The following is a 15,641-nucleotide window of genomic DNA, read 5'->3' as shown; positions in this document are numbered from 1 at the left end:
CAAAATAAAAGATGTGAAGTTTTTGGTAAGTGGGAAGTTGTGGAATAGGTAGAAAAATGATGAACAGTTGAAAGTTGGAATGGGTTGAATCGGTTGAAAAATGTAGAAATGAGAAGGGAAAAGGAAATTGGGTGTGAATTTCAAAATAAAAGATGTGAAGTTTTTGGTAAGTGGGAAGTTGTGGAATAGGTAGAAAAATGATGAACAGTTGAAAGTTGGAATGGGTTGAATCGGTTGAAAAATGTAGAAATGAGAAGGGAAAAGGAATTGGGTGTGAATTTCAAAATAAAAGATGTGAAGCTTTCGGTAAGTGGGAAGTTGTGGAATCGGTAGAAAAATATTGAACAGTTGAAAGTTGGAATGGGTTGAATCGGTTGAAAAATGTAGAAATTAGAGTAGAAAAACGAAATTTTAGAGAATTTTGGTTGAATTTCAAAATAAAAGATGTGAAGTTTTTTGTAAGTGGGACGTTGTGGAATAGGTAGGCAAAAGATGAACAGTTGAAAGTTGGAACGAGTTGAATCGGTTGAAAAATGTAGAAGTTAGAGCTGAAAAACGGAATTTTGTGAAAATTTGTCGGAATTTTTAACGTGAAAACGTGAAATTTTCGAATTTGGGAATTTTGGGAATGTCGAGAATCCCTCCGAATGTGATTAGAATGTGCTGAATGATGTGAATTTCAAATTGGAACGACGTAAATGTGAAATGTCGAATGTGCCATTAAGAATGAATGGGGAAAAATTTGTCGGAATTTGGGGAATTTTGCGGAAACGGAAAATTTTCGGAACGAGAAAAATACAAGCGCTCATCGCGTGAATATTTGGAATACGTGAAAAGTGGAATGGAGTGAATCGGATGAATTGTGTGGAAGATGAAACGTGTCGAAAAAGTGTGGAGAATAAAATAGAAGAATAATAATAACTAGAATTTTGCAATTTCTGGAGAAATTGCGTGTGAAGGCGAAATGTATGAATAACTTTTTCGGGGAATGCTGCCGAACGATGTTGAAACGTGTTGAATTACTTGAGAAATGTAGAATATTTGGAGAATTTGTGGTGAATTTCAAAATGAAAGTTTGGAATATTTGTTAAGTGGGAAGTTGTGGAATAGGTAGGCAAAAGATGAACAGTTGAAAGTTGGAATGGGTTGAATCGGTTGAAAAATGTAGAAATTAGAGTAGAAAAACGAAATTTTGGAGAATTTGGTTGAATTTCAAATTTGGAATTTTTGGTATATGGGAAGTTGTGGAATAGGTAGGCAAAAGATGTACAGTTGAAAGTTGGAACGGGTTGAATCAGTTAAAAAATGTAGAAGTTAGAGCAAATGTTGAATCCCCACAGAGAATGAATGGGAAAATAAAAAAAAGCAATCGCGCCAAAATCTTTCTAAATTTGGAACAAAACCAAAAAAAACGGCCTCAAGAGGTTCACTTTTGGGGTAAAAATGTTGAAATGAGTTAAATCGGACATAAAACGAAAAAGTTAGCGCAAATGTAGCTATTTGGGGCACTTAGTGTTGAAATAAGGTCACTTCCGGCTTGATTCGGGTCATTTCCGGTCTAATTTGGGTCACTTCCGGTTTATTTGGGTCACTTCCGGTTTAAAACGGGTCACTTCCGGTTTAGCTGAGGTCACTTCCGGTTTATTTGGGGTCATTTCCGGTCTAAAAATGTCACTTCCGGTTCATTTGGGGTCACTTCCGGTTTGATTTGGGGTCACTTCCGGTTTACCAGAGGTCACTTCCGGTCTATTTGGGGTCACTTCCGGTTTATTTGGGTCACTTCCGGTTTAATTTGGGTCACTTCCGGTTCGTCTGAGGTCACTTCCGGTTTATTAGGGGTCATTTCCGGTCTAAAAAGGTCACTTCCGGTACATTTTGGGTCACTTCCGGTTTGATTTGGGGTCACTTCCGGTTTACCTGAGGTCACTTCCGGTCTATTTGGGGTCACTTTCGGTTTGATTTGGGGCACTTCCGGTTCATTTTGGGTTCATTGGGGGCACTTGAGGGTCAATCCAAGATGGCCGCCACACTGGAATTGGGGGTCAAGGGTTGAATGTGTAAGCGTAGTGGAAGTGGGGGTGAATGGGAGTGAATGTGGGAAGCATAAGGTGAATGCATTTGGAATGGTTTGAATCGGTCGAAAAATGTAGAAATTAGAGTAGAAAAACGAAATTTTAGAGAATTTTGGTTGAATTTCAAATTTGAGAATTTGGAATTTTTGGTAAGTGGGAAGTTGTGGAATAGGTAGAAAAATGATGAACAGTTGAAAGTTGGAATGGGTTGAATCGGTTGAAAAATGTAGAAAGGAGAAGGGAAAAGAGAATTGAGTGTGAATTTCAAAATAAAAGATGTGAAGTTTTTGGTAAGTGGGAAGTTGTGGAATAGGTAGAAAAATGATGAACAGTTGAAAGTTGGAATGGGTTGAATGGGTTGAAAAATGTAGAAATGAGAAGGGAAAAGGGAATTGGGTGTGAATTTCAAAATAAAAGATGTGAAGTTTTTGGTAAGTGGGAAGTTGTGGAATAGGTAGAAAAATGATGAACAGTTGAAAGTTGGAATGGGTTGAATCGGTTGAAAAATGTAGAAATGAGAAGGGAAAAGGAAATTGGGTGTGAATTTCAAAATAAAAGATGTGAAGTTTTTGGTAAGTGGGAAGTTGTGGAATAGGTAGAAAAATGATGAACAGTTGAAAGTTGGAATGGGTTGAATCGGTTGAAAAATGTAGAAATGAGAAGGGAAAAGGAATTGGGTGTGAATTTCAAAATAAAAGATGTGAAGCTTTTGGTAAGTGGGAAGTTGTGGAATCGGTAGAAAAATATTGAACAGTTGAAAGTTGGAATGGGTTGAATCGGTTGAAAAATGTAGAAATTAGAGTAGAAAAACGAAATTTTAGAGAATTTTGGTTGAATTTCAAAATAAAAGATGTGAAGTTTTTGGTAAGTGGGACGTTGTGGAATAGGTAGGCAAAAGATGAACAGTTGAAAGTTGGAACGAGTTGAATCGGTTGAAAAATGTAGAAGTTAGAGCTGAAAAACGGAATTTTGTGAAAATTTGTCGGAATTTTTAACGTGAAAACGTGAAATTTTTGAATTTGGGAATTTTGGGAATGTCGAGAATCCCTCCGAATGTGATTAGAATGTGCTGAATGATGTGAATTTCAAATTGGAACAACGTAAATGTGAAATGTCGAATGTGCCATTAAGAATGAATGGGGAAAAATTTGTCGGAATTTGGGGAATTTTGCGGAAACGGAAAATTTTCGGAACGAGAAAAATGGAAGCGCTCGTCGCGTGAATATTTGGAATACGTGGAAAGTGGAATGGAGTGAATCGGATGAATTATACGGAAGATGAAACGTGTCAAAAAAGTGAGGAGAATAAAATATAAAAATAATAATAATAAAGTGAATGGAGTAGAATAACATATGTGTGAAGGCCTTCGCCTTCACACAATAATAATAATAATAGAGAATGGTGTAGAATAACATATGTGTGAAGGCCTTCGCCTTCACACAATAACACACCATCAAGGATTGCACCATCGCATCAAACGATGTGACGTCAATTATGCATTTTACTGACTAAGTGTGTTGGGCAGGATGGCTGAATGCGATGCGCGATTGACAACAAACAAGAAGAAAGGTGACTTCAAGTTTTATTTCGAGGGAGATTTGTCATGTCTCGTCCCCAGTTTTGCTATGTGTCTAGGTTGCCATAGTTTCTGTTCGCGTCGCCCCTCCCTTCCTCTGTCACCTCAATCAATGTAACGTGTTTTGTATTTAAGTCCTGTCTGCCCCTCGCTCACCGTCGGATCATTGCATGTTACTGTCATGATGTCTGTTTGGTTTCTGTTCCCGTCTTTGGTAATTTCACCCTGTCTTTTTGTTCCACGACTTTGTCGGTCAGTCCTGTTGTTGGTTTTGTTGTACCATGATTTTCTTTAAAAAAAAAAATAAAAAATTACAAAAAAAAAAATAAAAAGAAATTTGTCATTATACACGGAAAAAAACGGTACTGGCATTGACTCTCCAGAGCAAGTCTGGTCTTGTTATTATTACTCTCATTGCTTGACTACCCAGACATACGTATGTGGAGACCCCTTTGCGTCCTTTAAGTCATCAAACGCTGCATGCTAGTAAAAAGACAGAAGACAAATGTGTGACTTCCTCCATCCAGACAGGAACGATCCTCGTCTCGGGTCTACAATAATCACTGGTTTATCGCAGATAATTGGTTCCACGACGTGATAGGTGAAAATCCGCAATGTTGAGAAAATATATTGTTACAATATCCACAAAAGACTTTTATGAAACTTTTATTGTATTTTTGAACACTGTATTGTTTTTGTACTTTTAAATGCTTTTTGGTATTTTTGAACACTTTTTGAAACAAGTCAAAGATTTTCAGAAACATTCTTATTTAAAAAATAAACAAGAGTAAATACCGTTTTTCTCCGTGTATAATGCGCAAAACTTAACTAACTAACTAAACTAAAATCTGGGGTGCGCATTATACATGGGTACAATTTGTTTTTATTTTTATTATTATTTTTTTTTAAGAAAATCATGGTACAACAAAATCAACAACAGGACTGACCGACAAAGACGTGGAACAAAAAGACAGGGTGACATTACCAAAGACAGGAACAGAACCCAAACAGACATCATGACAGTAACACATGCAATGATCCGACGGTGAGCGAGGGGCAGACAGGACTTACAAAACGCGTTACATTGATTGAGGTGACACAGGAAGGGAGGGGCGACGCGAACAGGAACTATGGCAACCTAGACACATAGCAAAACTGGGGACGAGACATGACAAATCTCCCTCGAAATAAAACTTGAAGTCACCTTTCTTCTTGTTTGTTGTCAATCGCATTCAGCCATCCTGCCCAACACACTTAGTCAGTAAAATTCATAATTGACGACACATCGTTTGATGCGATGGTGCAATCCTTGATGGTGTGTTATTGTCAAATATTGTTTGTTTTTTAATCTCCATCGCGGACCGGATGTCATACGGAGGCAGTATCACTGCGCATGCGCACTATGGATCCGATGCGGAGAACGGATGCGCAAGACACATCAGCGATATGAAGAGCGAGAGTTCTGTTTTCTTCCTATTAGTTTCAATTCACAGTTTAATTAGCAGTTTCAATCAGCAAATAACAAAATGCGTATTACAGGTAATATTTCATTTCACATCACTTCGCCTTGTTCCTTTCGTCTCTGCTGTTCACTTCAAACATCCATACGAACGCAATGCTCTCGTATCAGACGCTTGCTCGATCACCTGCTCGTTTGCTGTCACAATGTACCCTACACAAATCCGAAACATTTGTTGCGGCTCCGAGTCACGACGAGGGGCAAGTTTTGGTTTCCAAGGGTGATTTTATTCCTCTTCAACTTCTCTCCCATACAGAGCCGCCTTTTTCACATGTCCGCACTGATCGCGGTGGTGCCTTTACGGGCAGTCGGAGAAATCAACGCCAACAAAAAAAATACATCCAGCCTAGTTAAGACCATACCAAAGACTATAAAAATGGGACCCATTGCCTCCCTGCGTGTGTGACGATCATTGGGACTTAAAAAAAAAGAAAAAAAAAAAATTGGCTGTGTATTATACATGGGTACAGGCTTTTTTCCAGCATCAACATGCCATTTTTAGGGTGCGTATTATACATGGGGGCGCATTATACACGGAAAAAAATGGTATATTGTTACAATATCCACACAAGACTTTTATTAACCTTTATTGTAGTTTTATACACTTTATTGTTTATTAAACACTCTTTTGTATTTTTATATACTTGTAAAAATGTTTGTCATATTGACTTTCAGAAACATTCTTATTTTATTAAACAAATAAGAAAATAAATAAGAGTACCGTGATTTTCGGACTATAAGTCACGTTTCTTTTCATAGTTTGGGTGGGGGGGCAACTTATACTGAGGAGCGATTTATGTGAATTTTTTCAAAGTGACCCCGTGATAAACAAACCGCGATGTAGCAAGGGATTACTGTAATTTGAATTTCAAGTGACGTCAGCAGCGTGGCGTGGCAGTTGTTTACAAAAAGGACAAAGATTGATCACGGGATGACAAAGATGACAAGGGCCCCACGTACTACCGGCATCATTAGCGGCTTTGTTTGTAAGTGACACGGAGGATGAAGAGTTTGAAGGATTTAATGATTTGGAGTGACACAGGAGGTTTGAAAAACTATTATGGCTTTTACGCACGTCCTACTCTACGGAGCTCTCTTTAACCTCCGTGGATGGAAGTCTGGGGCCGGCGCGCGGCCGGGTGGATGTCCGGGGACGGTGGATGGGGCTCGGACATTGCTTTTACGCACGCCCGGTCCCACTCTACGAAGCTCTTTAACCTCCGTGGATGGAAGTCGGGGGCCGGTGCTCGGCCGGGTGGCTGTCCGGGGATGGTGGATGGGGCTCGGACATAGCTTTTACGCAGGCTCGGTCCTATTCTATGGAGCTCTCTTCCACCTCCGTGGCTGGAAGTGCCACCTCCGGGAATGGAAGTCCACGCTGCCACACTCCTGGAAGTCGACACCAATGCTTGGGGCCGTGTGGTGGTGAACTATTTATGTTATAGTTATTTGATATATTTTATTTCGTGTAGCAACTTGTATATGTTTTTATTGTTACAGTTCAGTAGTTGTTAGCTCGTTGAACTTGTTTTGTTAAATAACGAGCCTCTTTCCTTGTACGTTGTTAACGCTACAATATAGTTATATACTAGATCTGTGGAATAACGACAAGGCTGACGTCAGGGCGCACGCATTTCTATTCATTTTAATAGGGAATGTCGTTTGAATGATGGTCATGGAACAAATTAAACTCGTATCTCAAGGCATTGTACAACTATGTTATTAGACATGCAAAGAGCATTTTTAATACTGTTGTTACACTATTTAACTATGGGAGTAAAAATAGTTCTCAGTGCAGTTTCATAAAGCCAGTAACCATTACTTAACCCCCCTTCCCCCAAAATAAATCAGCATTTTTCTTAGCATTTCAACTTAAATCCATCACTAACAAAAGAAAATCATCATCAATCAGTCAATAGAAATTACACCATTACCAACCTGCTTGGATGATGAGTTTAGCACATTCATTACAGGGGAACAGTGCAACATAGATGGTACAGCCCTTCACATCAGCACTGTTCTTGTTCATGATGGCATTTAGCTCTGCATGGCACACTGTGGGACACAACTCGGTGATTAATATAATGCACCTGTGTATGTTCTGAGTCTGGCTGATTAACAAGAAGCACTTTTGAGTTTGTCTTCAATGTTGAATTGGTGCTGTATGTGACTATGATGTAATATTAAATATAAGAGAGATTTTTTTTTCAAAACAATGAAGAAAAAAAAAAAAGGCTGACAGATAAGGTTTCATACATTTGTCAAAGCAGCATAAAATGACAATAGTTCAAATGAACAATACACTACTAGAGTGAACTATTACGGCTTTTTGGATGGTGAACCTCTTAAACCAGGCATGTCCAAATCCGGCCCCCGATCAGATTTCATATGGCCCGCAGCTTCGGTCTTATAATGTATTATTTATTACAATACTTCCTCCCTGAAAATCAAGGCAATTGTGTTTGTCTAATTTCTAGAGACGGTTGCCTTGTTTAAGGATTTCAACCTAAAGAGACACTAGTAGACTAAACATGTTGACACATACGACAAGCTAACAGGGAGTAACCGCGCTGATAAAGTGAAGCAGCTCCAAGCTGAAATGGCATCACAACAGCAATTCTTCACGCAGGGCTGTGAGTCAAAATTAAATAAAAATTAAATATTACTTAATATTAAATATTACGAAGTGGCCATGTTAATACTGTTGATGTTATAAACCTGTAGACATGACACAAACTATTACTTTCTGAAAGATATTGTAAATGACAAGAGCAAAACTCACTTGTTTTGAGTTTTAATAATAACAGACAAATTTGCATTACTTATAACTCCTGTTTAAAATGTTCATGAGGAAAAAATAATTTTAAACTCATGTAAATGTAAGGTATTTCAAACAGTTTGTTCAATGTTATCTGACTCTTCAGATATGAATGAAAGGCATAATTTGTGTTTTTACAGTTCACATCTGCCTGAATGGCTTATATTTGGTTATTTTGTCATTTGAAAAATAAAGACAATTGTGACAATGAAATTTGTTTTTGTTTTATAACAGTATGTATTTGCATGAAATTTTTGTCGTTAAAAAATGTCTGAAAAAACTATTGGCCCTCGGGCCCCTTCACTTTATTAAATCTGGCCCTCCTTTCAAAAAATTTGGACACCCCTGTCTTAACCCGGTCTATAGTCCGGGTCTATAGTCTATACCACTAAGAGTCATGTTATGGAGACCCAGCTTAAAGTGCAATCATGCTGTGTTTAGTAATATAACAATACTAACTCAAAAACCCATGGCTTCTTTTCAAAAACGCTTTTCAAAAAACATTCCTTTCTCCATGCCGTGTCATATCCCTGGGAATTTGTCGAACCACTCTGATTTTATTTGACAAGTTGAGTCCCGGTTAAAAGCTTGTTTCGCTGTGTCATCTTGCTTCTTTTTTTGTGGGCACGGATACGGAAAACTAAACTTTGTTTGTCGTTTGTCAGGTACTGAGATATTGTTGGTGCAGTGTGCTTATCAATATTATGTTAGTAGCAATGCCGATACATTGCTGGCCTCACTGCAATGTGGAATATACTATAAATGATGCTATTGGATTGAAAGCCATATTGTGATGACAATCGTCAATCATATGCATCACTGGCCCCATTTAGAAATGTGGGATTATTTGATTCGCAAACGGACATTTTCATTTCAATATGACAGCTTTTGAGACCATTTCCATAAGGAGAGTTTTATCAAACAAATCAGCTCTTCACCTGAGTAGCGAGCTTGGGAAATATTTATCTCGCCAAATTCATTTTCAAATCGTCATTGGCAACGTAGCAAATGCCGTGCGATCCCTGCTCCAGCTAGCACCCTGACGTCATTGTGACATAGGCCATGCAAGGAACTATACTACAGAGTGTACACTCATGAGTGAGCACTTGGAATAAAGTCATGTAATAATTGATGCTGTTATGAGAAGTCCATTTTTGTTCAAGTAACACATTACCATAGGGATATTTAGTGTCCAGACGATCAGCCGCCGACCGAGCCCAAGGCAGCTGATCATCATCACAGCCGTTAGGCATTCCATTGTAGCCAATGCCAACAATCTTATTCTCCTGGTTCACTATACAGGCCCCCACCTGTAATTACAAAAATAACTAGGGCTGTCATTAATGAACCTTTATGGAGCCGATTATCCTATGGATCATTCGAGAAATTGAACACTACACCATATAGGGTGTATAAATACCAATATAATAATAAATTTTGGTTTTCAAGGGTCTGGTGCCTCTTTTTCCCCATGAATACCTGCTCCAGATGACGTAAGGAATTACAGTCAAACCTCGGTTTTCGATCACAATCCGTTCCAGAAGCAAATCGTTCAAATTCCGACTCTATTTTTCCCATTACAAATAATGGAAAAAAAATTAATCCGTTCCAAGACTAAAAAAAAAACCCAACTGCAGCGCAACGCCGAACGTGCAACCGTAGCGCGCCGCCGACTGCGCATCTGCACTGTGCTGGTCGCATTATTGTGACAGAACCATCGCTGAAATTTAGAAGATATTTTTAAAGTCCTGATGTACTTTCTAAAATTTAAGTGGACCTCAGTGCGCAGGGAGCTTAATTTGGTCCGATCGCGCAACCACAGGGCGCCGGGCGCTCACTGTCGCATTGCTTTAAGAGCGTATTTGACAGGGCTCGAAACTAACGATTGCCCGATTGCCCGGGGCAAGTAGCGATGGCAGACGGGCAAGTAGAATTTTTCCTCACTTGCCCGAACTTGCCCTGCCATAATACCATGTTTTCAAGCTGTAAAAAGACGATTTTGTGCATAATTTCTCGCAACTTCTGCCGCTTCTGGTCCGACATTTTGTTTTCTAGGGAGCGGTTAGTTTCTCGTGTAAGTCTGCAATACATTGATAACGGCAAAGCGCTTCGTAATTAAATGCATGCTCCCTCACTCGTCCCTGGCTCTTCTGCGCCTGCGCACCAGCAGAGCTTGTTTCCGGTTGAGCGAGCAGGAGGGACTGAATGAATTTTGGTCCTACAGTAGACTAGTGTGGTTTAATTGCATCAAAAGTTCTACACTGTATTAAAACAGGCTGCAGGCACAATATGATGGAATAAAAACATATGAAGGCAAAACTTATAGTGTTGTCTTTTTTATTGCAAAAATGTGTCGGGCAAGTAAAAATCCACTCCAAAAAAATTCGGGCAAGTAAAATTTTGTTTCGGGCAAGTAAAATTTTCTCCAACTTGCCCGAGGGCAACTTGGGCAAAAAATAAGCTTCGAGCCCTGTTTGAGTTTTAGGATGGCTTAACTCTTTGGAGGCATGACCGAAGCAAAAAACTTTAGATTTTTTTTTGTTCGAATTCCGATTTGTTCGAAAACCGGGACGTTCGAAAACAAAGTTTTGACTCTATTTATAAAAAACAAAAAACAAAAAAGAACACGTAACGACGGTCATGCTCGCCTGGTCCTTATTCATATTTCTTCACCATTTTAAATTGGAACACAATACACACTTGTGAGTTCGGGTCTTTGCTTCTCTGAGCTGACAAGAATGCCACAGCCATGAAGTACTCGGGCCATTCCAGGTAGTCTTCCCTCTTTTTGGTTGTGCAGCTGTAGAGATCAGTCCATTGACAAGATTCGGCCTTAAAAGGTTTGCAAACATGGTAATCGTGCCTCCAAGAAAAAGCGTGTATTTTGTCAACTGACGGGGAGCCCCATTCTATGCGTGAATTGTTTCCGGAGTTGTCTCTCGTCAGATAAAACACTTACCCATGGCAAATGTCTGTCTTCGGCCGCGAATTGCTTTCCATAATCGGTCAACCTGGTCCGCAATACAAAACTTTACTTTCTACGCTTGGTTCCGCCAATTTGTTGATCCCTTTCTCTACTTAACATAACCCGGAAGCGAAAGTGTTCACCCTGGGTTTTGTTTTACAGGTAAACTAAACTAATCGGAGCCATGTGCGAAAGTTCCAAGACTAGTTGTGTGTCAAAGTTTTACTATACAACCCAAAATCCTGTCTAATAAAGTAAAAAGTGTAATACATTACATACATACATTACATACATACATACATACATACATACATACATACATACATACATACATACATACATACATACATACATACATACATACATACATACATACATACATACATACATACATACATACATACATACAGATTAGAATACATTTTCTTTCTTCAAAGTTTAGTCTGACTGCCATCATTTGGATAGATGGGTTTAATCTGCAAAGAAAAAACAAACTTTTGAGTTATCAGCTGCTAAAAGGTGTATACATCTTTCTGGGACAACCTGTATATATGCCGTTGCCTGTCAGTCCTCGTGAGGAATAAACTGAAAAATTTTAACAACATCCTCCGTTCCAACATTGCCATCTAGTGGCTAATCAAATGCCTTACCTGCTAAATTGTTAAAATACAAGCGCCTTAACAGTACATGAAAAACCAAGCACTGCAGGCAATCTTAAATCTGAGACTATTTTTGTTTGGAAAAGTTATACCCATCACAATCTGCAAGCAAACACTGATCCTACAATCAGGGCCAGCAAGCCATTGTCTTCTGGCCCTACAGAAGCACTGACCTAGTTTAATTCTTGTTGAGGCTCCACTGTCTCCCCCTAGTAATTAGGGTAGTTTGATTAGTAAAGTTTGGTCTCGATTTGGTGTCGTGTTCAGCCACATCCATATAATCATGCTTAAATGTGCTAAACGGTTCAGCTTTCTCCTTAAGTGTACAGTTGTTTTTAAGATGTTCTGTTTTTCTGCTGAGTGTTTCAGTGAGGCTTATGGCTGTCTCCACCACCCCCCTACCACACAGCCTCTCGTGCTGAGTAATATTAATGCTCTCCCTTTAAGAAATCTAGTTCAGGGTGTTTTTTAATTTAGGGGATATTCACCTATACACCTCGGTTCTCGACACCAATTTGTTCCAGAAGGAGCGTTGAGAAGCAAAACTTTGAGTTCCGAAGCAATTTCCCTCATGATAAATAACTGAAAACCCAACAATCTGTTTTCAGCCAGCAAATTTTTACACTAACGTTCCCTTTTTCATACCACAATTGCAGAGCGAAGATGCGCAGGGTTGAATATGCAAAACTAAATAATATAATATACACTGCTCAAAAAAATTAAAGGAACAGTTTTTTATCAGGGTATGGCATGAATTAAATTAGACTTTTCTGATAAGGTTTTGGTCAGGTACGTGGCAGAGGGGGTCGTTAATCAGTTTCAGCTGCATTGGTGTTGATGGAATTAACAGCAGGTGCACTAGAGGGGCAACAACGAGATGGTCCCCAAAACAGGACTGGTTTTGCAGGTGGAGGCCATTTCAAGTTCCTCCCTCTGTTTTTACACAAGTGTTGGCTTTAGCTAGAGTCATTATCACGACTGGGAGCATGAGGCGATTTCTTAACCCTCCTGAAGTTGTCCAACTGCTCCAGGATGGCACATCCATGCGTGCTCTTGCAAGAATATTTTATATGTCTCCCAGTACAATCTCCAGAGCATGGAGGAGATTCCAAGAAACAGGCAGTTACTCTAGGAGAGCTGGACAGGGCCGTAGACGGTCCTCATTCCATCAGCAGTACCGATATCTGCTGCTTTGTGCAACGAGGAACAGGTTGAGCACTGCCCGAGCCCTGCAGAATGACCTCCAGCAGGCTACTGACTTGACCTACGTATTGACCTATTTAAGGACTTGACTTGGACTTGACCTATTTCAAAGTCAAAGTCTGCTTTATTGTCAATCTCTTCACATGTCAAGACACACAAAGAAACCGAAATTACGTTTCCTCTATCCCACGGTGACGAGACATAGTACACGATAGACATACAAGTAAATGACACTAAATAAAAACAAGAAGGCACAAACAATAAGTAATAAGAGTGATGAATAAATAATAATAACACAATAAATAAGAGGAGCAAAACGGAGCAAGTGTGCATACAGCAGACAGTAAGCATAGCACAAAGTACAGGACGCTACGCAGAAAGGGGTAGAGAGTTCAGGATCCTAACAGCCTGGAGTATGAAGCTGTTGGTGAGTCTGGTGGTGCGGGAGCGCAGGCTCCTGTACCTCTTCCTGAGTTTCCGCAGGAAGTACAGGCGGCGCTGCGCCTTCTTCGCCAGTGACGCGGTGTTGGTGGACCAGGAGAGATCCTCACTGATGTGCACCCCCAGGAACCTGGCGCTGCTCTCTCTCTCCACCACAGAACCGCCGATGGTCAGCGGCAGGTGTTGGGTGTGACCCTTCCGGAAGTCAACAACAATCTCCTTGGTCTTGTCGACGTTCAGCAGGAGGTTGTTGTCCCTGCACCACGTGGTCAGAAGGTCAACCTCCAACCTGTAATGAGTCTCGTCTCCCTTGGTGATGAGACCCACTAGAGTCGTGTCGTCAGCAAACTTCACAATGCGGTTGTCGCTGTAGGTTGCAGTGCAGTCATGCGTCAGCAGGGTGAAGAGCAGCGGACTGAGCACGCAGCCTTGGTGGGCCCCTGTGCTCAGCGTGATGCTGGCGGAGATTTTGTCGCCAACACGTACCGCCTGTGGCCTCTGACAAAGGAAGTCCAGTAGCCAGTTGCAGAGGTAGGTATTGAGGCCCAGCTTGTCGAGTTTGCTGATGAGGCGTTGTGGCACAATGGTGTTCAAGGCAGAACTGAAGTCCACAAACAGCAATCTCACATACGAGTCCCTTCTCTCCAGGTGGGTGAGGGCTGAGTGGAGGGCAGAGCAGATGGCATCCTCAGAGGTACGCAAACTGGAAGGGGTCTATGGTGGGGGGGAGAACGGATCGGATGTGCTCCATGACAAGCCTCTCAAAGCACTTCATGATGATGGGCGTAAGTGCCACGGGGCGGTAGTCATTGAAGCAGGACGGAGCAGGTTTCTTCGGCACAGGTACGATGGTGGCAGCCTTGAAACACGATGGAACGACGGCGAGCTGCAGGGAAATGTTAAATATGTCCGTGAAGACACCCGTCAGCTCCCCAGCGCAGTCCTTCAGCGCTCGACCTGGGATGTTGTCAGGGCCCGCTGTCTTACGGATGTTGATAGCGGCAAGCGCCCTCCTCACGCTGTCGGCAGAGAGGCACAGGGGCAGCTCGTGTGAAGGGGGAGTGGCCTTCAGCGGGCAGCGGGAAATATGGCAGTTGCCGGCGACAGTAACTCAGATAGCACAGTTGCAGTCATGGAGTTAATATTACGGCTGGTATAATTCTGATTGCTCTCTTGTCTTTGACAAAGAACTAAAATTTCAAATTTTATTAAGTAATGATCAGACAAAACAGTAGTGTATGGCAGTACTGTTATATTTGAGGTTGCAAGTCCTCGGGATAGTACCAGATCTAAGGTATTTCCATTCTTATGCGTTGCTGCCTGTACGGCTTGCGTAAAACCAAACGTATCAGTTGAAACGCCTTAGTAAGTGGCTCTGACGGTAAATTCATGTGGATATTGAAATCGCCCATGAATATTAAATTATCCGCATTTGTCACGAGATCAGCCACAAATTCTAAAAATTCATCCAGAAGCCCCGGGTGGACGGTAAATAACAGCAAGATAAAATGACGGCAAAGTGGTGGATCGAACAGTGAGAACTTCAAATGTTTTAAATACGTTAATCGAACGAGGCCTAAATCTAAGGTCGGAATTTGAGATGAGGGCGACACCCCCACCGTTTTTTCGAGGATGCGCCACCTGCAAGATCACAAAATTTGGAGGCAAGGCCTCATTAAGCGGCAGCAGTTCATTTGGTTTTAACCAGGTCTCGCAAAGACCAAAAACGTTTAGATTATGTTCTGTGATGAGGTCATTAACGAGACCTGCTTTCGTATGAAGCGATCTAATATTCATAAAACCGAGTTTAAGTGTAATCGGTCGATCAGAGTTTGTATCTATCGAAGGATTTCTGAACGAAATGAGAGTAAGATTGTGTTCTCTAGGCCTGACATCACCTCTCAAATGTTTATTCGCGCGGTGGGACGATACGACCGTGGGAATTTGATAGTAAATATTTGTTACACATGTAAAATTATCTGAAACAGGCACCGTTTCATCAGCGATACCGGTCGGGGTGGAGTGAGGTGATTTGTCTACTACCCCAGTAGAAAGTATGTTCACGTGTACTGTAGCACGATTCAAACTGTGACGCTCTAGTCTACACAAGGAGCTATGTGCATGCTGGAAGTCTAGCCTAGCGCTAGTTAACTTTAAGTTAACAGACTCCAAACCCATCCTAACAGGTGGTCTAATCACCTGTGCCCCGGCCTGCTCTAAAGTGACCTGTCAAGAGTGGGTCAAACAGTAATCTACCGTAATTTTTGGACTCGCTCCGGAGTATAAATCTCACCAGCCATAAAATGCCCAAAAATGTGAAAAAAAACATATAAGTCGCTCCGGAGTATAAGTCGCATTTTGGGGGGCAATTTATTCGACAAAATCCAA

The 15,641-nt window shown here is 40.9% G+C and overlaps 1 protein-coding gene across 1 annotated transcript in view; it reads right to left on the bottom strand.

The window, feature by feature from the left end:
* Positions 1-11,018, bottom strand: part of LOC133151990 (deoxycytidylate deaminase-like) — a 38,519-nt gene extending 27,501 nt beyond the window's left edge. Inside the window, exons 1-4 of the mRNA XM_061275449.1 lie at positions 10,945-11,018; positions 10,686-10,785; positions 9,160-9,295; positions 7,106-7,222 (exon numbers count right to left, since the gene is read on the bottom strand). Of these exons, the coding sequence (XP_061131433.1) occupies positions 7,106-7,222; positions 9,160-9,295; positions 10,686-10,785; positions 10,945-10,985 (394 nt within the window). The 5' untranslated portion in view covers positions 10,986-11,018. The remainder of the gene's footprint in view (positions 1-7,105; positions 7,223-9,159; positions 9,296-10,685; positions 10,786-10,944) is intronic.
* Positions 11,019-15,641: the final 4,623 nt, after the last annotated feature.

This window comes from Syngnathus typhle, linkage group LG3 (genome assembly GCF_033458585.1).
Source record: "Syngnathus typhle isolate RoL2023-S1 ecotype Sweden linkage group LG3, RoL_Styp_1.0, whole genome shotgun sequence".
Taxonomy (NCBI): Eukaryota; Metazoa; Chordata; class Actinopteri; order Syngnathiformes; family Syngnathidae; genus Syngnathus; species Syngnathus typhle.
This window is presented reverse-complemented; position numbering and strand designations above follow the sequence as displayed.